Raw genomic sequence first — 24,297 nt, forward strand, 5'->3', positions numbered from 1 at the left:
TTTCCATGGATTGAGACCTCACTTAAGTCTAAAAAACGGGGATTTCCATCGATTGATGCCATACTTAATTCTCAAAAACGGGTATTTTCATGGATTGAATTACAGAATAACCGAAAAAGAGGATTTCCCTGGCCCCTGGGTAGCGGGAAATGAGCATTAAATGTCCCTCACAGAAGCTGGTGACTTGCCACTAGAGCATTAAATTAGATTAGCTAAGGCGTGATAGGTGAACTGTAGTTACCGCGGGTTTCAGTTGAAATTAAAGTTCCTCTAGTTATCATCAATTTGTGTGTGGGTGTTTTCTTTTTTCATTCAAAGCAGGAACGCTTTTTCACCGCACCACAACTGTTCTAGAAAATCCAACTAGACTTCGACAAGTTTTAATTTTAGTTGATCTTATGAGCGATGATTCATATAAAAAGCAAAACTTGGGTTGCACTCGAGGAAAAAAAAAAACAGAATAAAGTGGACAATCACCTTGAAGGCAATAGTTTTCCGCGTAATGATTGCCCTTACTCGGAGAAAACTGATAGGCAAACTGAGCTTGTCTTAATGAGCCACTTTTAGTACTTAAGCCACAGTTAATAACCCACGGAAAAAAAGAAAAGAAGAAAACTCTGACGGTCGTGGAACAGTTCAGGACAAAGGAACTGAGTGAAAAGCATCAACTAACGTCAACTTTTTTAATTGCAAAACATTAGCAAAACGCGTCACCATTTTGCATTTTCTATTTCATGTTTATAGAGGCACATTTTTTTTTGTTTTGCTTAGAATACAGTTGTACCTGACCACGTTGAACTGGGATATCTCGAACTCCTGGCTTTGTCCCTGGATATATGATTTTAGTATTTTACGATCGGCTACCCCAAGCGGCACCTGCCATCTATAACACTTAGCGTTTCCCTTAATATTTCGATGTAGATGGTTCAGCTGTACTTTATTGACAAACTGAGTGCTATTCTATCCGTTGCAACGTGCGCTGTATTTTAATTTGCTTTTAAGTCAAAGTCAATTAAACAAAACACACTCAATTTATGAACGCATCAAATAATGCCAAAAATGAATTAACTTCCACACATCGCGAGTTGTTTATTTAAATAATAAAGCTCTTAATTGAGCTCTGACACAATGGTCGTGTGGAATTCTGATCTTTCCATTAAGTGCACTTTAAAATGATTGCAGGGCCATTAGTTAATGGGTGATATTTCATGAACGCTTTATGTCATGCTGTATGTCACCAAGGAAACGTGTTTCGTTTTGCGCGCAGTAGCTGAACTAGTACAGTGCTAACTCCAGTTGCCCTGAACTACTGACTGAAAGTTGTTCAGTTAAGGCCCCACACTCCTTCACCCTCGCCAAAATGAAGCAGACAGGGGTAGCTGTTATAAATGTACTGAATCACGACGAGTCATGAATTGCCCGAGTCTTCATTTCATCGAACTTCTTAATTGCCACTTCGTCAAAAGGAATGTCATTTTATCTGTTCGATCGGACACCTCATTTTATTTGCTTTTTATTTAATCTAAGCCACCCAAACTAATCGTTAAACCTTGAACAGCTGCATAATGAATGAACGAATATAAAACATTCAGAGACAATTCACTCTCCAGTTGAACAGAGCAGCGTCGTTTGAAGATGAAGGCCTTTTTCATGGTAGTTGTGCCGCTATTTAGCTGCACCAATGCAAAGCCAAATTCATACATGCTAACATGCAAAAGTAAGAAACGAATTAACGAGCTAACATTAATACTAGAACTTCTTTTTTGTTGTTCAAACAAAAATCATCATCAGTCTTCATCCAAGTTGTGTCTAAATCAGTGTGGAGCCTGTTTTTTCTCATTGTTCTGTTTTAATTTTGTGCGGGTTTTATGTTGTTCTCAGATCTTCCGAAGCAGTTTTCAGGACGAACGTACATGGTGAGTTTTAACCTGCTGTCGACTTTTGCATAGGTACAAATGCGAACGAAAATGCGAATTGATTCATTCTAATGCCAAAATAAAAAGTCCAAGGAAGTGCTTTTTTAAAAAATCAATTGCAATTCTCTGAAAATATAATTGTCTTATCCAGCCCAACATTTGTAGTCGTCCTGACTATTTACTGATTTTCATGGCTTTTTGGTATATCTCATATTATCTCTTTGAGGTTTCATATAATTTATAAATTAAGTCGCAAGAGAGTCTTACACCATGCCAGATTGCTTCTAACAAATATTGTGTATGAATTTACTTTTTACGCAAACTTTTTTTTTTGACGTTTCGGTTGCTAACTATGACAGCAGCCATCCTCAGACAAAATGTAAGGGCGAAAGGCTGATCCACACGATCACTTTTTACGTGACAAATATATTAAACCGTGTAGATGGCACTAAAAATTGTTCCTTTAGGCCAGGCTTAACATTTTTGTGCGATATTTTACGTCGCGATAAAAATACATCTGATACTTCGTTGGAACGCACTTTTTTGCTGAAAGTTGTCTGTCATTTATAGCCTTAATATGGCTTAAAATACTCTATTAAGAATTGCCACAAACTTGCAGTGATAAGCTTTTGCCTTGCCTTGGGAGGAATTTTGCATTGCAGAATCGATTGTGTCTATAGATATAACCAGATAAAAATGATACAAGTTTTAGAGGAGACACAGATAAACGTCCCTATCTTTTCCATCTCATGAAAGCAAAGTTACGGGTGTTTCCATGAGAAAACCAGGCAGGAGGGTAATACAGCTCAAATCACCGATTTCGCTCAAACTTGCTCATGTTCATGAAATGGCCGTAAATCGTTAAGTTCTATGTAAACAGTACGCCAGCACAGACAAAATACTGAGGTCTCCAGACATTTTATGGCTTTTTTGAGACCTTTATTGATTGCTCTCACTGTCCATGTTAGGGAATAATGTGTATTGGTTTTGTCCGTTGCAGATATTTGCCATCAAATAAAGGTCATTCACAACACTACGAAAAATGCACCTTAGTTAAGATGAAGCCACGGAGAGAAATCAAATAAACCAATTGAAATGAATATCTGTGCTTCATGATCCAGTGAATTTCATTTTCACATGGCTTTTCTTGTTGTAGAAATACTAAACCGAAGATGGCTAATTAAATATGCATAAGTTAGTATCAAATGGCCATTTTTGCCGGAGCCCCCTAACTTGAAGGAATAAAATATTTGACCTAATTTTTGCCACAATCGATACCATTTTCTTACCAAACCCAACATTTGTGCAAAGTTTGAGCGACCCGGTGATTCGAGCTGTATCACCTCCTGCCTGGTTCTACCTGGTTTCCTCGTGGACACACTCTTAAAAAGTGATCCTTCCCTCTATTTTGTGAAACTTCGATGATCTTTAAGTGTCTTAATTATGTGTCGTTGAAGAATAAACGTTTTTGAGAAACCGAAGTCAAACTGAAGTCGAATTTTTCCTTCGTTGGGGTGTACCATCGACAGCTTCGCTAAAGCGTCATGTTGTAAATGCTAAAACGAGAGCTTTCTATCTTATTGGTGGGGTAGAAAACGTGTCAAAAGCCAGAACACTTTCTCCGGCGGAAGGCTCTTTGCTAAAGTACTCTTAACTTCTTATTTCAGATAACGGTGACAGATTCAGGGTCTATGGTTACTGACAAGAAATTCAACGTGGACGTGGATCTTCAGATAACACAGATGGAGTCAACTGTTAGTGGCCAGGGGCCTTACAAACTTTTGATGGATTACAAGGGGGTAAGAAATGTGTTTTTATTCAGTGTGATTCCCGTATAAATCAGCTGGGCTTGTTTCTAGTACCTTGGATGTAACCAAATTTGTTTTAACTCCATTCGAACCGGGATTCAATCGATCGATTGCGACTACCACGTGAGGACGCAAATTTCGGGGATATACTTCATAAATTCACAGAGACTTCTTATTGAATTCAGGAATATGTAAGAAATGATAATGAAGCCGAAAAGTTTTGTCGATGATGCATCCAGATGTGCTTCTCCTTCGACGTTCGCAGCATGTGGCGATGCCGTGTGGCGATGGCAGTCCTGAAGAACTCACTAAGGACGTGAAGCTTGAAGTGTCCGGTGTGCTTGGCTTGAATGGAGCTTCAGTTGATTTGTATTCGTACTCGAATGAACAAGGTACGAAGATATCGCTTCCTAGTTTAACAACAACAACAATAACAACGAGACCAACAACATCAACAACAATTATAATAATCATAATAACAATCATAATCATAATCATAATCACAATCATAATCAAAGTTTCTGCTGTTTATTATGAGAGGAATTTATAACCTTGAGAAACCAGATGTAAAAGCGAAGATGAAAACCGTTAAAATGGTTAGGTTGATAGTCAAAAGCTAAATACTTGGGACTCTTTTGTTTGCAGGCAATGGCACGTTTACACTCGAAGGCGATGACTCGTGTCTTCCAGTGAGTTTCGCACAGGAGAGCCCAGGTTTAACTACAATTGGAAGGTAACTCAGTTCTATTCCAGGATGTTTAGCGCTGTTTAGTTCGCACGTTTAGAGATGGTTTAAGTTTTCGTATAAAATATACGAAAACTTAAACAAAGCCGGGTATTCACTTGAAGAACTTGTGAGCCTTTGTTATTATGCTAATTTGTAGAGACTGTAAAAGCATAGAAATCAAATCTGCGCATTAATTTATTCACATTTCCTTGATAATGGTGTCAGCATGACGCCAAAACGTCGGCTAGTAACTTTAATATTCGCTTGTTTAATATTATTATTATTATTATTATTAATTATTATTATTATTATTATTATAGTTTTTATCTTTATTGATTATAAACGAGTCCAACTGCTTTTATTTGCTCATTAAACTGTTACTGAAATACTAAGACACTCCTGTCTTCTTTGCATAAGTTATGTGCAGATGTAAGCTTCCTAGATGAGCCTTTTTAGCAAACTCGTAGTGAAATGTTCGAAAAAAGGTCCCTAGATCGCCGTCATTAATTTATACAGTTGGGTAAACAGTGGCCACTTTGAGTATGCGAAGCTAACTGAGTTTTTTTTTCAGTCACCTCGACCTGAAGACTACCGCTGACCTAGAGAAACTGAAGATACCTGAACATTGTGACACAGAGATATCTCGACGATCCATTGCAGTCATGGTGCATGCTGCGCATCTGAAGGAGGCAATGAAGAGGGGATTTTCATGGATTGATTCCGCATTTAATCCTCAAAAACGGGTATCCCCATGGATCGAATTACAGAATAACCGAAAAAGAGGATTTCTCTGGCCTTGGCTCAGTGAGCAATGAGCATTAAATGTCCCACACAGAAGCTGGTGACTTGCCACTAGTTGATTAAATTAGATTAGCTAAGACGTGATGAGTGAAGTGTAGTTACTGGGCATCAGCTGAAATTAAAGTTCCTCTAGTTATCATGAATTTGTGTAAGGGTATTTCTTTTTTTCAACAAAAACAGGAGCACTTTTTCGCCGCATCACATCTGTTTCAAAAAACTCCAACTGAACCACGACAAGTTTCAACATTAATTGGTCTTATGAGTGATTAATGATTCAATTAAAGGCAAAACTTGGGTTGCACTCTAGGAAAAAACAGGATAAAGTTGATAAGCTCCTCGAAATCACTGTCGTAGCAAAACCTTCTCGCCTAATGATCGCCCTTACTCGTAGCAAATTGTTAACACTGTTCAATAAATTCACCAAATTTAAAAGTGTGATACCCATGATGGAATTCTGATTCACAACAGCTTAAGATTGCGCAGGGCTCTTACTGAGTATCACAAGTATGCATCCATTAAAGTGGCTGGCAATAGTTTCCAGCAGTTTTTATTTCTTATACTTCGTTGGATCAGTACTACCACTCCACAGCAAAAGATGTTAAAAGCAGCCCTACATCACGTGAAACAAACGATTATTATAATTAGTATCCTAAATATAGCTCACGTTCCTCTAACTCAGAAGCCAGCGCGGTGATCCCTTCTTTTTTAAAATTGATGATCAAGATCAACTTTTCACAAGTAAGGAAGAAAACGTGGGAGCGGATTCATAGTCTCGCTAATTTCAGAAGAATTAAGTGGCCCTCAGTCCAGTACTGCCACTTTTTTTGGAACTTGGCAAAAAGTTGATACTGCTTGATTGAAACTGAGCATTAAGTGTCTACTTTTTCATCCCTCAAAATTACGACCATGAAAAGATTTATGTCATTCCTTATAAGTCATTTGTTCAAAGGCATGAGATTAACGTCAAACAGAAGGAAAATCAAAACTATTAAAAATTAAAACCGTCTTTCGTTAATTATTTCCACACAGGACGCTTTCGAAGCTGCTGATCCCAGCAGTATGCAGAAAGTGTATCACATAAGTCGTGAACCCAGTAAAAGGCGTCTCCGTAGCTCGGTGGTTAGAGCTTTTTTTTTTTGTCCCACACCCGTAAGACGCTGAACATTTGATCTTTATCAAAATTATAGTTAACTAAATTAGGAAGATAGCATTCATTTTATATCCGTGATTTCAATAATAATAAAGCAAGAAAAAAAGATAACTATGTCTTATCCACCCCGATATTGTGGGGAATTTATAGTCGACCTGACTGATTTTCATGGCTTTTTGGCATATCTCGCGTTGTCTCTTTGAGGTTTCATATAATTTACTGATAAATTCGGGCCCAGGAAAGTCATACACTCTGCCAGATTGCTTCTAACCAATATTGAGTATGATTTTTTACGCAAACGTTTTTTTTTTTGGACGTTTCGGTTGCTAACTATGACAGCTGCCATCTTCAGATAAAATGTAAGGACGAAAGGCTGGTCCACACGATCAATTTGTTTGCAACAATTTTTCGTCACATATATATTAAATCGTGTAGATGGCGCAGCAAAAAAATTGGGAACAGTTCGAAGTTTAGTATGGCAGTAATGACATTGGACAGAAGAGTTAGGCAGAAACAAGACGGGGCTTCTTAATCGCCCCAGAAAAATACGGGGCTTGCTAAAATATTTGCTACATTTTATAATTTTTTCAGTCGATTGGGACAACTTTCATTTGTCACATAACATCTAACATGCCAGCTTTTCAGCAAATATAGTTATCACATAACAATTGGCCAATTTTTCTCGTCTGCATGTGCAAGTAAGAGTTGTCACATAAAAATATTGTTACTTAAAAATTGCTCGTGTAGAACAGGCGTAACATTTTTGCGCGAATATTTCACGTCGCGGTAAAAATAAATCTGATACACCGTTGGAGCACGATTTTAGCTAAATTAGAAAGATACCACGCATTTTATACCCGTGATTTTAATAATAAACCAGCAAGAGGCCAAAAAGAATGGGTGGAGAATTTGGGATAAATCTCTCACCTTGTCTGATACAGGATGTAGCTTCTTTATAGGGGTTTTGACAAGCTGTCACTTATACGAGTTGTTCAAAATACTTTGTCTCCGTGTATAAAAACGTGAATGAACTAACAAACCACATAAGAAGCGTAAAATTTCAAGCAAGACTTGTATTGGCATTATCGGACAATCTAGTCCATAATTTTAGCGTGTGTTAGTAATTGTACATTTCCTTAAACATTTTCTGAGATGGCTTTGGAGTCCGATTCGTGATCGGCAGATGCGGTGACAAGAACCACAGACATAAGTGGAATCAGAGGGTGGAGCAAGGGCCCTGGCCTTCTGACGTTCTCTCCTGGTATCCACTGTGATGTACAGAAGCAAGACTTAAAAACAAGCAAGACTTAAAAACGCACTTATTCAGGTTTATCAAGTTTTGTGACGCATTTATTTTTTCCTTGACATTTTCGGTAAACTTCACTTCTTCCGATAATTTCTAGCAATTTTTGAAGCACTTGACTTAAGATAGAGGATTCAATTCTAACGCCTTTTTGCATGCATAAATTAATTAGTCGTCCTTAGTAAAAGAGGTGTTATTTGATCATTTCCTTTTTATTGTTTTTAAGCCACTTAAGGTGCTTTATAAAATGTTGACCCTGGAGCAGCTGTAACTGATAATGAACTCATATCTTATATACTGAAAACATGCAGTGATAATCCACTCGGCAGTTGAATCGAAACAGCGTGGTTTGAAGATGAAGCTCATTTTCTTTTTTGTAGTTGTACTGCTTTTTGGCTGTACCGACGGCACACCTAGTCCAGCGAAGCGATCTAGTCCAACATGTCCAGGTAAGAGAAAATACTCAGCTTAACAGCAGGGCTTTCTTGCTTTAAAGTTTCGTCTACAAACTAGCGTTTGCTTGTGTCTTTCTATTTTTACGATTCTATCATACGGGTATGAACGTTTCTCACAGATTTTCCGAAACAGCTATCCGACAGGCTCTATGAGCTGAGTGAAAACTGAAATAGTCTTGCTTATATGTCACGAGCGTTTCGAAAATCGTAACGGAACGCCTTCAGTTGATGCCTCTAGATGGACAAAAATTCTCTCCTTTAGAAACACTCTATTAACGTAATGCCAGAACTGTAGTCGCCTACACTACCCACTCCCTACGAGCTCCGCTCGCGCTCTATGCTCACTCCCAGTCTCCCAGTCGCTTTTTGCGCTAAATAAAAAAAAAAAAAATAATAATGATAATATAACAATACTAACGAGAAATTTATGAAAATCTCCTCAGAAAACCTATTTAAAAATCTTCACACAATCCACTATCGTATCGTATAAAAATAAATAATAAAATACTAATAACAATGTCAATAAAAATGACAATGGTAATGACACTGGCAATGACAATGACGATGGTAGTGACAATGACAACGGCAATGACAATGACAATGACAATGGCAACAGCAATGACAATGACAATGACAATGACAATGGCAATGAGAGTGACAATAGTAATGGTAATGTCAATGGTAATGCTAATGACTATGGCAATGACAATGACAATGACAATGACAATGAAAATGCAATGGCAATGGCAATGACAATGACACTGGCAATGACAATGACGATGGTAGTGACAATGACAACGGCAATGACAATGACAATGGCAACAGCAATGACAATGACAATGACAATGACAATGGCATTGAGAGTGACAATAGTAATGGTAATGTCAATGGTAATGCTAATGACTATGGCGATGACAATGACAATGACAATGACAATGAAAATGCAATGGCAATGGCAATGACAATGACAATGGCAAGAACAGTGAAAATGAAAATGACAAATACAATGAGAATGACAATGGTAATGACCATGAAAATGACAATGACAATGACAGTGACATTGGCAATGGTAATGGCAATGGCAACGAGAATGACAATGACAATGCGAATGACAATGACAATGACAATGACAATGGTAATGACAATGGCAGTGACAATGACAATGACAATGGGAATGACAGTGACAATGACATTGATAATGGTAATGACAATGGCAATGACAATGAGAATGAAAATTTTAATGACAATGGCAGTGACAATGACAATGACAATGGGAATGACAATGGTAATGACAATGACAATGACAAGGACAATGGCAATGGCAATAACAATACCAATAATAATGACAATGACAATGGCAATGACTGACAATGACAATGACACTGGAATGACAATAACAATGACAATGGCAATGACAATGACAATGACAATGACAATGAGAACGACAATGACAATGGCAATGACAATGACAATGGCAATGACAATGACAATAATAATGACAATGACAATGACAAGGACAATGGCAATGGCAATAACAATACCAATAATAATGACAATGACAATGGCAATGACTGACAATGACAATGACACTGGAATGACAATAACAATGACAATGGCAATGACAATGACAATGACAATGACAATGAGAACGACAATGACAATGGCAATGACAATGACAATGGCAATGACAATGACAATAATAATGACAATGACAATGACAAGGACAATGGCAATGGCAATAACAATACCAATAATAATGACAATGACAATGGCAATGACTGACAATGACAATGACACTGGAATGACAATAACAATGACAATGGCAATGACAATGACAATGACAATGACAATGAGAACGACAATGACAATGGCAATGACAATGACAATGGCAATGACAATGACAATAATAATGACAATGACAATGACAAGGACAATGGCAATGGCAATAACAATACCAATAATAATGACAATGACAATGGCAATGACTGACAATGACAATGACACTGGAATGACAATAACAATGACAATGGCAATGACAATGACAATGACAATGACAATGAGAACGACAATGACAATGGCAATGACAATGACAATGGCAATGACAATGACAATAATAATGACAATGACAATGACAAGGACAATGGCAATGGCAATAACAATACCAATAATAATGACAATGACAATGGCAATGACTGACAATGACAATGACACTGGAATGACAATGACAATGACAATGGCAATGACAATGACAATGACAATGACAATGAGAACGACAATGACAATGGCAATGACAATGACAATGGCAATGACAATGACAATAATAATGACAATGACAATGACAAGGACAATGGCAATGGCAATAACAATACCAATAATAATGACAATGACAATGGCAATGACTGACAATGACAATGACACTGGAATGACAATAACAATGACAATGGCAATGACAATGACAATGACAATGACAATGACAATGAGAACGACAATGACAATGGCAATGACAATGACAATGGCAATGACAATGACAATGGCAATGACAATGACAAGGGCAATGACAATGACAATGGGAATGACACTGACTGTATACACAGACTTATAAACCCTTCCTTCGATAGCTCAGTTGTTAGAGCGGAGGAATGTAGAAGGTGAATTGATGTCTTTAGGTCGCTGGTTCGAATCCGGCTCGAAGGAGATTATTTTTATTGTGTCGAATTTTATTTACTGTATCCGCTGTTTTTATTGTTTTATTTTCTTCTATACTATGCAAAAAATATTTCAGCTTAACTTGTGACTGATGATGCAATACGGCTGAAGAAGTTGTAAATTCAAGTTCTTTTTTTGTTTTGTTTTTCAACTTGTACTTTATTTTTTTAACCCCAAAATACTTAAAAACAGTACGGAGAAAGGGAGACGACGAAATGTCTACACTGACCCAAAAATCTCTCCTGGACTGCCGTTCCTTCGATCGCTCAATTGGTAGAGCGGAGGACCGTAGAAGGTGAATTGATATCCTTAAGTCGCTGGTTCGAATCCGGCTCGAAGGACATTATTTTTATTGTTTTGAAGTTTATTTACTCTATCCGCTGTTTTTATTGTTTTATTTTCTTCTATACTATGCCATGAAAAAATATTTCAGCTTAACTTGTGGCTGATGATGCAATCCGGCTGAGGAGGTTGTAAATTCAGGTTTTTTTTTACTTAAAAACAATATGGAGAAAGGGAGACGACGAAATGTCTGCACTGACTTAGAAACCTCCCCTGGACAGCCGTTCCTTCGATAGCTCAGTTGGTAGAGCGGAGGACTGTAGAAGGTGAATTGATATCCTTAGGTCGCTGGTTCGAATCCGGCTCGAAGGAGATTATTTTTTGTTGTTTTGAATTTTATTTATTCTATTTGCTGTTTCCAATGGTTTTTTTTTCTTCTTCTATACCATGCAAAAAATATTCCAGCTTAACTTGTGGCTGATGCTGCAATCCGGCTGAAGAGGTTGTAACTTCAGTTTTTTTGTTTTGTTTTGTTTTTCAAATTGTACTTGTTTTTTAACCCCCAAATACTTAAAAACAATATGGAGAAAGGGAGACGACGAAATGTCTACAGTGACTTAGAAACCTCTCCTGGACAGCCGTTCCTTCGATAGCTCAGTTGGTAGAGCGGAGGACTGTAGAAGATGAATTGACTTCCTTAGGCCGCTGGTTCGAATCCGGCTCGAAGGAAGTTTTTTTGTTTCTTTTTTTTTTTTAACTTTCCCTTTGTTTGAAAAGTATATGGTTTTGCATTACTACGCCACACAATTTGCTTTGAGAAACTCGTACTACATTCATTCAATCAGGTCCTGGTTGTTGGAATGCTGGCCATGGATTACGTTATCCACCGGATAAATTGCTATCCAGTGGATAAATCGTAACCAAACAAACCTCGCTATCCGCTGGATAGTGATTTATCCGGTGGATATCGTTATTTACCTTTCAAACAACCCGGACCAGAAGTTAAACCGCGCAAATTGTGACTTATTCGTATACATTTCCCCGCGCTTTGCGTCAGTTACGTGTATTTACTTCAAGTTTCCATTGGTTCTTCGCTATCGCCTCGTGGTTCCACAGCTATTTTGACAATGTTGTGACGATTCATGATCAATAACAGGACAGACGCATGAAAAACTGACATCAATTTGTTAACTTCCAGCGAAACCATTCATAAGAAAATATGTTCTGCCTCCACGTTCATTTTCATATGAAAGGTTTTGCAGGAAGACCTGTTTTGAAACAGAGGCAAAAGGTAACTCAGGAACTGCTCTGTCCTTACATAAGTTAATGTAGGTGAAAATGTACTTGCTGGTAATATCACTTGACACAATTACTTCCCTACAACGTGTTCTTTTGATAGCTCAGTTTGTAGCTGCGAACGGCGACAAACCATGGACAAATTCACTTTAACCAGAACGTTTAATTTACGATAGGCCATTAGAACAACTCACAGTGATGCCACGATATTACAACGGTGTAATTCTCAGAAAAACACTGACAATTTGAACTAAATCTGACCTAAAAACCGAGGAGAACTTGACATAACTGAGGTTTTAACTCGGTGGCCTCGTGGTCACCGTTCGAAGAGGCCACCTCATGCGCGAACCTAAATGTGTTTTCACAGGGAACCCAGCAGTAACACAGTTGGTAAAGGGGAAGAGCGTGTAGAAGTTTAATTGATAACCTCAGTTCGCTGATTTGAAGGAATCTTTTTTCTTTCTTAACGTAACCGACAGCGCGGATGTTACACTTTTCAAGCGTTTGATTTTAGTATATCCATAACTAGTTTTATTTCTCCTTTGATAATCTTTGAAACCCATCTTCTTGTTACCTTTCGAATGGAAGGTTATCATCGAATCTAATAAATTCCTCTTCAATATTATCGGTGTGGCGTAAAATAATGTTTACCCCTGTGCATGTGTTGTGTTCTTGTCTTTACATGAATAGGTGGAGTTGAATTCAGGGTCTTCCTATACTACTGACGTGCAATTTAACTTGGACTCGAATCTCCAATTGATGCAAGCGGAGACAACCATTAATGACAAGGGCCCAGTCAATACGGTGATGGACTACAAAGGGGTAATAAATTTAAGGGAGCTGTGTTTTAAGTCTGTGTGCTGAAGCGTAACTCAATCATTAATTCATGCTTTAGTGTGTGTTTCTTCGAGGTATCATGTATGCTGAACGCTTGGAGTGCACCAAAGAAGCGTAATCGTCCCTAAGTACATCATATCTCGATGATGCAAGGCTAAAAGCATGTAGGCTGCGAACAGCCGTTAAACGGGGGAGGGGAAGGCGAAGCACGGATGGATGGAGGGGAGCTGGGAGAACAGGTCCACTTCTTCCCCGCGTTTTAATTTTTGTCTCCCTACCCCTTCCCCCCAAAGTATGAATCATTTCTGTTACCTGTCGAGCGCAGTCGTATAGCTTCGGAGGTTAATTTATCACCCCTTTAATGTCGGGAAGAAAAGTTACAACTGTCTTTCGTTCTTTTATTTTGCAAACAGAAATGCAGTGCTTTATTATTGTTTCTTCATAGGGAAGGACATACGCGATTTATCCCGAAGGATGTTTTATTGAGCCACTCACACATCAAATTCTCAGCCTTGACGAATTCAAGCACATGTCTTATGACGTGGCCGGTAAACTTGGATCGAAGGGAGCTTTGGTTTATTTGTATTCGCTATCAGATGCTGGAAGTAAGTAATTAATGTGGTGTTAGTTAGTTCTCTCAGCGCCAGGAGCCGCATAACGCTGCTACTTTCGCTCTCTATTAGAGCTGTCTTGGCTTCTGCCCAGCTGGCGCACCCCTCCTGTTCCTCCGTCCTTACCCATGTGGTCTTTGGCCGTTCCACTTTCCCTTTTCCTTCAGGCTGCCACTCCATCGGCACCATGCAGTCATTAATTGACGGGATACCGCCCAAAATCAACCGTTTTATCATTTTGTTACTGTAGACGAGAATAGGCCAGTTTCGATGTATTGAAGTTTTAACTTGGATGACAAAACTAAAGGAATCATGTTATTTTCATCTGCTCTATCTAAATGCGTTTTCTTTAGCTTTATTCTCTCGAGACTCGGAGACAAGTTAGAATTTTAATATAGTTAGTTGGGTATCCCACTACTGTATGTACTGTACTGTTTATTTATTTAATTATAACATTATAAATTCTTTTAGTTGTTTACAGTAGTAGAAATAAACTGTTGTTGCTGTTGTTGTATAGAAGTTGGCCTATTACAGTTGCCTTTAGATGGCATACATCCCTTGCATTTTGAAACAAGATTTGTACATCGTACTCCATTCATCATTCATCTGGAATAAAGCTCATAATTTGTCACTCATTCCTCTTTGATGGTGTCCTAGAGATTTAGCTGTATTTACGTCTTTAAAATTACGCGATTAAAAGAAAACAAAACTTGTAAAATGTTAGGTAATGAATTAGTTTAATTGCTTTGACAATGCTTTTTGGCAGCTACTGGCATGGTTACACTTGAGGCCGGTAACCAATGCATTCCAGTTAGCTACGCGACGAAGAGTTCCGGGTCTGCTTCAACTGGAAGGTAGCTCACTGCAATTTTTTTGTCTTATTTGGTTTGTGATCAGATTCAATTGCATGCTTCGCAATTTGAATCGTCGGATGATAACTGGTAAATGCAAAAATTAGAACTGCTCAGCCTGATTTCACAATGAGAAAGAAACTTCGTCACGTAGATATGTAAGAATGAAATAAAGCTATGAAATATGTTTCGAATAAAGGTTATGTTGTAAAATAGGCAAGCATTACTGGTTGTTGTGATTATTTCTTCAGCCTTATCATAAAAGAAATATTAACCGGATTCAACGTAGGAGACGATATGGATGACTTGCCAGATACAATCAAACGAATGAGAACATAGAGTTTTAAAAACAAAATTAAAAAATCATTTTCTCCTTTAAAGAAAGAGCAATATCCACCGCCGAGGCTAGGAAAGAATTAGGAAAACGTACATAACTTCTTGGATATTCCTTGGACACACCGTAAAAACTTTTTTATAGAGCTGAAAAACTGCATTACAAAATATTTTTCGCTAAAACACTAGCCTAATCAGCTGTACTTGTACGCCATACCGGAATCCGTAAATCCATTCATATCAGGCAGCCACCAAACGTAATTACGTCAGGTACACAGTCACGGATTATCCTTCACGCTCCGTCATGTGAAGACAACTGCACAAGGAGTGCGGAAAAAGTTCCACTCGCTTTTCGAATTCATCAATGAATTTTCTGGTACTTCATTTTTTTAAAACTCTCTCCGATATCTGCCTAATCATGGCGTCTTGTGAAAAAATACCGGTTACGTCCAGGATACTGATCAACAACTGATGAGGCAAGTGTTTTAGCGAAATACATTTTTTAGTGCCATTCTTGTATTTTCGAAAGGTTTTAAGAAATTTTAACAGTGTGTCGAAGGAATATCGAGGAATAGACGTCTTTTAATTCGTATGTACCTTTAAAGGGAAGGTTAGTAATAAATTAATCATAGACATGGGTAAGTAGAAAAAACTCCTCTAAACTTGCCAGGGGCTCCTTTGAAAAAGGAAAAACAAAAGGGTTTCCTGAGGGCTCTTGCCCAAGGATAGTTAATAACAAAAATTCTTGTAATTAATTAAAAATGGGAAAATACAAAATTGATTGATTGAAAGTTTGGAATAGCCATGGCATCGACGCAGGGAAAAACGTCAGTATAACTTGGACTGGCAAAATTGTAAAGACAAGTAAGCAAGCTAAGTCACGCGTACCATCATTATCAGCTTAATGTCGTCACTATCATAACTAAGGGATAAAAAGCATTCGAGAGAAAGTTGAGTGAATCACTGATATAAAACCTTGTTTGCTGAACGTGAACACTGCACTTGCTTGATTCTTTTTTTTCCTAAACAAATACCCAACGGAATAACATTATTGATACAATATTTTTTTAGCTCTACAAAGTGGCTCCTATGTTGAAGTCTGTGAACGAAATGCCGGATTTACCTTGTCCCATAGTGGATAATGTGGATTGAATGTCCAAGACAGGAGTTGGTGGTTTTCCACAGGAGGCCAGGTTAGATTATGCAAATGTATTAAAATTAAACACTATCAAGTGGCATCTTACTCGACATTGACGAGTGTGTTTGTCCATTCTAATAAACGATCGACTATTCGTATCCGATGTAATTCAACAAACCCAAACGTCTCCGCAAGATCCTCAAAAATTCAAAAAGTGCACCTGTATTCCGAAGTGGTCTATATGTATCACCAAACCTGAAAAAAAAAAATTAATAAATAAAATAAATAAATAAATAAATAAATAAATAGATAAAAAAACTAAACTATCCATAATTATGTCAGCGTAAAATCGCTAATTTAAAAGCTTTCAACAAACTCTGTGTAAAAGTGAAGCAGAGGTTTTTCGAAATGTCTGCTTCTCACTTCTCAAGAAATGTAAGTAAATGTTAGTGCTATATATTTTGTGTACTGGATACCGTTACGAACTGCTGTCGAGCCCACAGTGGAGAAATTAGTTTTTTGGTTTTAACAAGTGCCTTCCCTGACGTGGCTTCTTCCTCTCATTTTATTCAGAAAAACCTACTTCATAGATTGATGCTCGACCATACTTCAAAGAATTTAAGGGAAACTTGTTCATGTTTGTCCACGACACTTTCTTTCGCTAGGTATCAGTCTTCCAGATCATTTGATAATTGTTTGTAATGTAACGCTGTGATGTGCGAGATGCCAAGCCGTCGCCATGCGCAATTTCATGCGCACCCAAACGGTAGCTGCAGAATGTTAAAAGCTAAAAGGAAACCAAAAGCACATTGTTTACCGTAATTGTTCCAAAACTGGAGTGACGCCTAGGTTGCTTGCATAATCACATTTTAGCAAATTTACGGGACAAAGCCATATAACGTAAAACTTTATTCAGACAAGGGTATAATGAATATTTCAAAAGGAAAATTTCCGCGTGTGAGAAAAATCGACAAGAGTTACGAGATTATCTTCCTAAAAAGGGCTTAGGAGCCTTTGTGAATACAATTGCATCCTAATTAAATAAAAATGTTCTACTGCAGTTTAATAGTATAGACCAGCAAATGATGGACAAACTTCTTCTAACTTACTGTTCTCTAAGGTCGCTTTTTTTGAAGCCATTCAAGCATTGTGCAACCGCCAATGATGGGTCTTCCAACAGGACCAGGTATTCTACCTTTCCAGGTATTTACTGTTTTTATTTCACCGTCATATATCTTCGCTGACATAATATCGACCCATGCTTGAAGTTCGTCGTACGTGTTCCCGCTTTGGTCTTTATCATCTTCGACGATCCCTTGTAATTCAAATGTTTCATCGCTTGCAAACAAGACTGACATGATCTCAAGTAGGATAACATCTTCTCCAAACTCATCAGCGTAAAGCACGTTCAAGAGAGAAGTAATTTTTTCCTTTACTTCATCGGTGAATTCCCTGGCTGATTCAGAAGAAATATGCACTGTATTGCGTATGGAGTCTTTCCGTGAATCAGTGGACGTTTCATAATCTGTTGCGATGGATAAAAGATGCCCTCTTATCTTGTTTCGTCGCTGTGTCTTTGCCTGGATGCATCCACAGTGGAACTCTGTTCTACCGTAGGACACACCAAAGACCGCGCCATCGGAATGAAAAGCGCCACAGTTGCTTCCAAGTTTCGTTGTTAGCCTGTGCTTTCTGAATCTTTGACGAAGTGCTCCGCATTTTGCAAAGAAATTTTCCATTTCGAGAAGTAATTAGCACCTCTACTGCTGTCTTCTTCTCACTTCTCATGAGTTATTACTAATTGTTAGTTGTCATTGCTTATTATTGCACAGTTAGGAAACTGTCGGATCGCTAGACAACTCATATCAGAGGATGTAACAGTAGAGAAATGACTCCTTTCTACCAAGTGCCATTTCTGACTTGTGGAAGTTGTCACTTGATAGTTTTCTAAAATATATCCTTTCAATATATTAAAAGCAGCATTTCATAAATTGCATGATGTTCATACTCGGTTTTTCCGATCGCTAGAGGCCAAGAGGCCAAAAGTCTCCGAAAAGATACGACCATCCTTATTGATGTAATTTTGCCATCGGTGAGACGACCGTGCACTCTTGGGGAGGCAGTCGTCTTGCACCACGACATCCAAACGACAGCTGTGGAATGTTTAACACTAAAAGGCATAAAAAAGGAATTGTACTTGCTATGATACTACACACGTAACAATTTCTGCATTCTGATTGGCTAAGAGCACGTCAATTTATCCATTAATATCGCAGAGTGCCAAAAATGTATTACAGAAAAGTGAAATTCACTCAAAATGGTAAAACTGGAAATGGTCGACAGAAACGGTAGCCCAATACAAAATTAAGCTCGCACACACAAGGGTTAAAAATAAGAGCACAAACATAGTTACACTTACTGGAAATGTAGAGGAAGAGAAAACAAGTATCACGGTATGCAGATGACGCCACAAAAGTACTCATCTCGAAACTTTGTTAAAGAACGGACGTGATCAAAATGGCTACTGATTCCACACGTTTTTCTTTCCAATCACATAAAAAGGTCATCAAATGCGAGAGTTACATTGCTAAGCGTTGTACCGTGAAATGAATTGATTTGTTTAAATGCTTTATAGGTGCTTATATTTGAAACAAGCTCTTACGTATATAAAGGATATTACACAGTGGCGAGAAGATATGAATTTTCAGATTTTTGGGTGGTATATCTTACGAACGATGAGCGTAGCAAGAGAGTAATATGTTGTTTATATTTAATTTTGAAAGTGAGAAAATAAAATCAATATCTTCAAACCACCGGGTAATTTTCTTTTTAATACAAAGACAAACAGACTGTTTGCACAAACAACCGCGAAAAAAGCGGGAAATAACGTCATCGATATCTCCACTAGTGATGATATGGATCGTACGCCACTCGGGTCTCGGATGTGGTTTCGTATGAATTTTGTTAGTGGCGTATTTTCCAGTGAAACACTCGTGTCCATATAATAAAATGCCACATAATGTAAACCTCTCCAAAGAAATATATAAGTGATAAGGGTATTCGTGTACAGTTTTTAGGCTCAAAAAACAATGATCCTTGCAGCAAATAAACAATCCTTGGGAAAAATTACCCGAGGCAAATGAAAAACGATTCAAGTGATATCGCTTGCGAGGCCAATTTTCCGGAAATTTAGTTCAATATGTTTATAAGAGAACGAACGGCTTAGAAAATCTCCTACGGATGTCTTAAGCTGAAAAGCTAGTAATAGCTTCTTTATCTGAAACGTATCTGAGAACAATCTGGTCCAAAATTTGATTGTTCTCGGACCTTGATGGAAACATGCAAACACGAGGGTCTGAATGGGGTTAACCGACTAGCGACAACGAAGAAAAAATATTACTGACTACAGACAAATCGAGGAAAAGATTACCGACTAGCGACAAAAATATTAACTGAGACTTGACGACAACCGACAGAGGCCGAAAATTTTAACCGACAACCGACAAAGTAATGAAATTTTAACCGACAACCGACATGTGCTCCCCCCCCCCCCTCACATTCAGCCCCTCAAACACATGTTTTGACATGCATGTATTGTTTTGTTTCTTTTTTCAATTTGGAATTTTCTTGTTAGTATTAACAAGTAGCTTATTTTTACTTTATATGGCTCTCTTGCGTTCTTTTTTATTTCTTTGTCTGGTTATTTTGATTTGTTTTTGAGTCATTTTGGGTGGTTTTCTGACGAAGATCCAAGATGGCAGATCCAAAATGGCGGCTGTTTGTCCAACTTGGCGCGGTCTGGTCCACCGTTCAATTCGTAAAAGATAACAAAAAGCCTGGTCTGAACAGCCCAATACTGAAATGAAACTTGTGCTTACTAATTTACATTACAGTAAACTAAGAGGAGAAAAAGAAGTTATTTTGACGTTTGAAACAATTACATTACTAGACAGGAAGTTGTCAAGCGCAATTTTAGATGACATCCGTGAGGCAACAGTTGTAGAATAATGCATTTCAAAACTAACGGGCGGCAAGCACTTCTAATTAATTACTTAACTGTTCTTCCCGCACACTAAAATGAGACTTATGCTTACTAATTTACATTACAATAAACTAAGAGAAGAAATAAGTCAGGCATCCTTTTCAAATTAGGGCTTGTTTAATATAACAAAAAGTAAATTTTTTGTTGTGGGAAAAACTGACCGAAATTGTAATACTGTCTTTCCAAAAATGCAGAGGAGCTGTGCAAATACAGTTGAAATCCATCGCTGATCGATGGGATACAAATTCGCTTGTCCAGTTCACTAATACAGTTCGACAACATGCATAGACTATATCCAGCTTTTATGGGTGTACATTATGGTTTATTTCGAAGCCATTTGTGCATTGTAGAGCCACCAATGACGGGTCTTCCCACAGGACCCGGTATTCTTCCTTGCCGGGCGATAAAGGTTTGTGTTTTACTGCCATATATCTTCTCCGACATAATTTCTATCCACTCTTGAAGTCCGTACGCGTTCCTGTCTTGGTCACAGATGTCTTCGTTGACCTCTTGCAGTTCTTTAGGGGTTTTCTTGGTTGCAAAAAAGATTATCATGATCTCAAGTAGAAATGCATCCTCTACAAATTCATCGGCGTAAAGTATATTCAAAAGAAAATAAATTTTTTCCTTGACTTCATTGGTGATTTCCTTCGCTGATGTGGACGAAATATCCAGATCTAAATTGCTGACAAAATCTTCTCTTGAATTAAAACATGTCTCACGAGTTGCTGTGATGGATAAAAGTTCTCCTCTTGACGTGTTTTGTCGCTGTGCCGTTGCCTCGTTGCACTCATCGTGTGACTGTTTTTTACTGTATGATTCACCAAAGACCGAGTCATCCCATTGGAAAGCGCCAAAGTTGCTTGCATATTTCGTAGTTAGCTTGTGCTTTTTGAGCCTTTGGCGAATTTTTCCACATTTTGAAAATGGATTCTTCATGTCTTCGGAAGAGTGCTGCAGACTTTCACTAGCTTCGTAAGAGTAATAATTAGCTCTTGTTATTGTTTATACTGGAAGCGATGTGGTCATAGTACTGTGTCGAAACTGTCGAGACAGTCACCCAATCATGATCAGAAGACTCGGCACTGCAGAAAATTAAGTTCTGCTGAACATCTACATACATCTCTGCCTTGTGTTTGACATAAGCGTCTCAAGAAGCTCACCAACTTCTGATTGTCTTCATATTTTCTTTATGAATTAAGTTAACTCTTGGCAAATTTTGGCCGACAGATTTGCATGACTGTGGCAGCTGCGTGCATATCTGTTCCTTATATAGACAAAGTAAAACTCTTTTTAAAGGATCAGTTGCCTGTTCTTAGCATCTTTTGTTATTCAAAACTCATCGAAATTGTGTAAAGCAGTGATAACAAAAGAGGCATTAAGATGTCTTCTACCAAACCATTCGAGGTCAAGAATACTAAAACAATTTGCATACGGGAGTCTGAACTTTACAAAGCGATCAAAAGTTTATCGTTATTTTTCATCATTTGGTTTTCGAAAAAAGTGCAAAAGACTAAAAAGATAACAAAGAACAAGAAACAACAGCAACAACAAATACAAACAAAGGCACACCATAATTATTCCCTCCTACCGCGGCCAACCCAGGCTGCTCGCAGACTATATTGACCAAAATACCAACCCTCATTTGTGTTTGTGTACAATCGTGCCTTCTTAGTATTGAGAATTGGACGATACATCAGGATTGACGAAGTATTTTCTTAACAGTTTGTTGCCTGTTTGCTAGCGTAACAATGAAAGCAATCAAAGAGTTCTCTCCCAGGGTTATAAAAACCAGGCAAGGGTCTGGATGGTGTTCGATGTAACTGATATTTATGTGTACCAATGTATTTGTTGTGCCTCTTTCCTGACTCTCATATTTTTAATTATTATAATTACGGTCACCCAACTAGTTTAGCTTTTTAGTTATTTTGGGTGTCCTACTACTGTATGTACTGTACTGTTTATTTATTTATTTATAATTATAATCTTGTAAATTCTTCTAGTTGTTTTCAGTAGTAGAAAAAATAAACTGTGGAAAAAATAAATAAATAAACTGTGGAAACTGATAACTGAGAATTCGTCGAAACTTAAACCGTCCATTAAAAAAACGCAATTTTTGACTAACAGTTGAGATTTGAGATCGGCAAATTTGACTGATAGCTAAGAATTGGGCTGAAAATATTAAATGATAGCTGACAAATCGCCGAAAATTTGACTGATAACTGAGATTACAGCAACACCTGCGCCGGTCAAGGAATATACGATACTGCAGGGTGCTGAATATAAACATGAAGTGAAAATTGAGTAGTAAAACAACCCTACGGAAAAGTACACAATTGCACTATGTAGTACGTGTAATAGGCAATGCAACTATTTTAGTATTGTAACTTAGATTTCGTTTTGTAAGTAGTTTTAAACTCTTTTGTGTGAACATTGCATTGTTTGTAGAAGAGTGATTTCACAAATGTCGAAATTCAATAAGTAATGGTGACAGGCCTGAGTGGAGTCCAATTCGGTCTGTTATCATGTGAGTGATAACAAAATTGGACGACCACGCAGCGGAAGTCCGATAAACAAACAAACTGTCCGATAATAACTTGGCAAATTAATTAGTTGAAAATAGGAATTTTTTTTAAACCAATCGCAATCGAGGAACTTGTAATTTTTATGATTATAATAAGAATCATTTGATGTTAATGCCAAGAACAAGAAAGAGCTTTGCTAACAGATGCTTGCAAATATATATCTGTTCTTTTCTCTTGCAGGAACATTTCTGCCGCCTGAAGGAGCCAAAATCCGGCACAGTTTTTAAAGACGTCCCATCTTCTTGGCAGATTGGAAGTGATACGCGAAGCGCGCTGGTCACTGTATGGACCTGCCTGGCAAGTGCTGGAGGCTCAATAATAAAGTTCTGGGCAAACTTGAAACCTGTTTTTAAGAGATGCTGTCCGATTAAAACGCTACGATTAAAACGCTAAATAATTTCTTTAATGGTATTTGATGAGAGAGTAAGGAATTTTTGGGCTGGTCTTGGTTTTGGGGGAGGGCAATACCTCACAAAAGAAGACACAGAAATTAAAATCATCAGAAGGGAATTTTGAACTGACAAGCTTACCAATATTGCAGAACTCTGATCAGTGACAACATTGAGAGGGCGTGCAGATCGCTTCCACTAAACTGCCTCTAACTAATTGCCTTTAAAAATGTGTGCCTGCTATTGCTCATACAGTAATGGTGTTTCGCAGTCTTTTAAACACATTCTTTAAAAAAGATCTTATATTTATTTATTTTTTTTTACACCGGTTTGTCTTTGTACCCCTGATGACAACATACGTCTGGTACTTGGTGTTGGAAGACGCAATGACGTAATGCCGTTGGTGCATTCTCTTTATTCCAATTCTGTTCTGATTCCCCTCACCCCCCTCCCCCTATATTTTGCATAAACTATTGTTGTGAATGCTCCTGGGACTATGAAGACCTCACAAGAGCATTTCACAAAAATAGTTTATGCGAAATCTGGGGAATGGGGGTTTGGAGGGGGGGGGGGGGGGGGAAGAGAGTAAATTATGGGGAATTGGAAAGTAGAGAATTAACTTTCAGATCAAACTCATTGCTCAACGATCCTTCCCAGGGTTCTATCTCTTCCTGCCTCAAGATAAGGAAGAGAAAGGAACCTGGAAGCGAGTTTGACTCATTCGCAAGTCATGCTGTGTTCTTCCCAGGACGAGAAACTGTACTCTGACGATGCCGGGAGTGCGAGAGAGGAGGCGGAGGCTATTATCGTGGAAACCCGCCAGACTGTTAGCAGGCTCTAGCGTCCCATCCGCACGAGTAAGTAACAATATCCTTAGTGGCATCAAAAAAGGCTCGATTTAGTTATATAATATGATAAATGATCTACATATATGGTCTCGGTAAATGCTTTCCTTCCACACCACGCCGGAGGAATTTAAAAACGCAACAATCACCGGTCATTTCGCATTTGTGTTTGAGGAAAACTCGGTCTGGGAAATCCCATACATAAATATCGTGAAGTCGTCG

General features: G+C 38.1%; 4 protein-coding genes, 1 long non-coding RNA gene and 3 other non-coding genes across 8 annotated transcripts in view; 7 read left to right on the plus strand and 1 right to left on the minus strand.

The window, feature by feature from the left end:
• Nucleotides 1-284, plus strand: part of LOC110061165 (uncharacterized) — a 5,396-nt gene extending 5,112 nt beyond the window's left edge. Inside the window, exon 6 of the mRNA XM_020768007.2 lies at nucleotides 1-284. This exon is cut by the window's left edge and continues 133 nt beyond it. Within this exon, the coding sequence (XP_020623666.1) occupies nucleotides 1-153 (153 nt within the window). The 3' untranslated portion in view covers nucleotides 154-284.
• A 1,297-nt stretch (nucleotides 285-1,581) lies between these two features.
• LOC110061154 (uncharacterized) lies at nucleotides 1,582-5,687 on the plus strand. The gene is made up of 6 exons (XM_020767995.2): nucleotides 1,582-1,717; nucleotides 1,882-1,916; nucleotides 3,584-3,715; nucleotides 3,990-4,116; nucleotides 4,370-4,457; nucleotides 5,023-5,687. The coding sequence occupies exons 1-6, from the start codon at nucleotides 1,636-1,638 to the stop codon at nucleotides 5,264-5,266; spliced, it is 708 nt and encodes a 235-aa protein (XP_020623654.1). The 5' UTR covers nucleotides 1,582-1,635; the 3' UTR covers nucleotides 5,267-5,687.
• A 2,306-nt stretch (nucleotides 5,688-7,993) lies between these two features.
• LOC149110323 (uncharacterized) lies at nucleotides 7,994-15,082 on the plus strand. Its single transcript, XM_089292270.1, has 5 exons — nucleotides 7,994-8,171; nucleotides 13,135-13,266; nucleotides 13,727-13,886; nucleotides 14,659-14,746; nucleotides 14,995-15,082. Exons 1-5 carry the CDS (start codon nucleotides 8,061-8,063, stop codon nucleotides 15,080-15,082), a joined length of 579 nt encoding a protein of 192 aa, XP_089148396.1. The 5' UTR covers nucleotides 7,994-8,060.
• Trnay-gua (transfer RNA tyrosine (anticodon GUA)) lies at nucleotides 11,122-11,207 on the plus strand. The gene is given in 2 exon segments: nucleotides 11,122-11,158; nucleotides 11,172-11,207. It is a non-coding gene; the product is annotated as a tRNA-Tyr (tRNA).
• Nucleotides 11,435-11,520, plus strand: Trnay-gua (transfer RNA tyrosine (anticodon GUA)). The gene is given in 2 exon segments: nucleotides 11,435-11,471; nucleotides 11,485-11,520. It is a non-coding gene; the product is annotated as a tRNA-Tyr (tRNA).
• Trnay-gua (transfer RNA tyrosine (anticodon GUA)) lies at nucleotides 11,792-11,877 on the plus strand. The gene is given in 2 exon segments: nucleotides 11,792-11,828; nucleotides 11,842-11,877. It is a non-coding gene; the product is annotated as a tRNA-Tyr (tRNA).
• LOC149110325 (uncharacterized) lies at nucleotides 14,263-18,038 on the minus strand. The gene is made up of 2 exons (XM_089291696.1): nucleotides 17,324-18,038; nucleotides 14,263-16,469 (listed from the first exon to the last, which is right to left on the minus strand). Exon 1 carries the CDS (start codon nucleotides 17,951-17,953, stop codon nucleotides 17,330-17,332), a length of 624 nt encoding a protein of 207 aa, XP_089147822.1. The 5' UTR covers nucleotides 17,954-18,038; the 3' UTR covers nucleotides 14,263-16,469; nucleotides 17,324-17,329.
• On the plus strand, nucleotides 16,574-23,241 carry LOC149110326 (uncharacterized). The gene is made up of 3 exons (XR_016207890.1): nucleotides 16,574-16,649; nucleotides 17,335-17,417; nucleotides 23,022-23,241. It is a non-coding gene; the product is annotated as an uncharacterized LOC149110326 (long non-coding RNA).
• Nucleotides 23,242-24,297: the final 1,056 nt, after the last annotated feature.

This window comes from Orbicella faveolata, unplaced genomic scaffold, assembly GCF_042242905.1.
Source record: "Orbicella faveolata isolate gen_17 unplaced genomic scaffold, um_ofav_v1 contig_24, whole genome shotgun sequence".
Lineage (NCBI taxonomy): Eukaryota > Metazoa > Cnidaria > Anthozoa > Scleractinia > Merulinidae > Orbicella > Orbicella faveolata.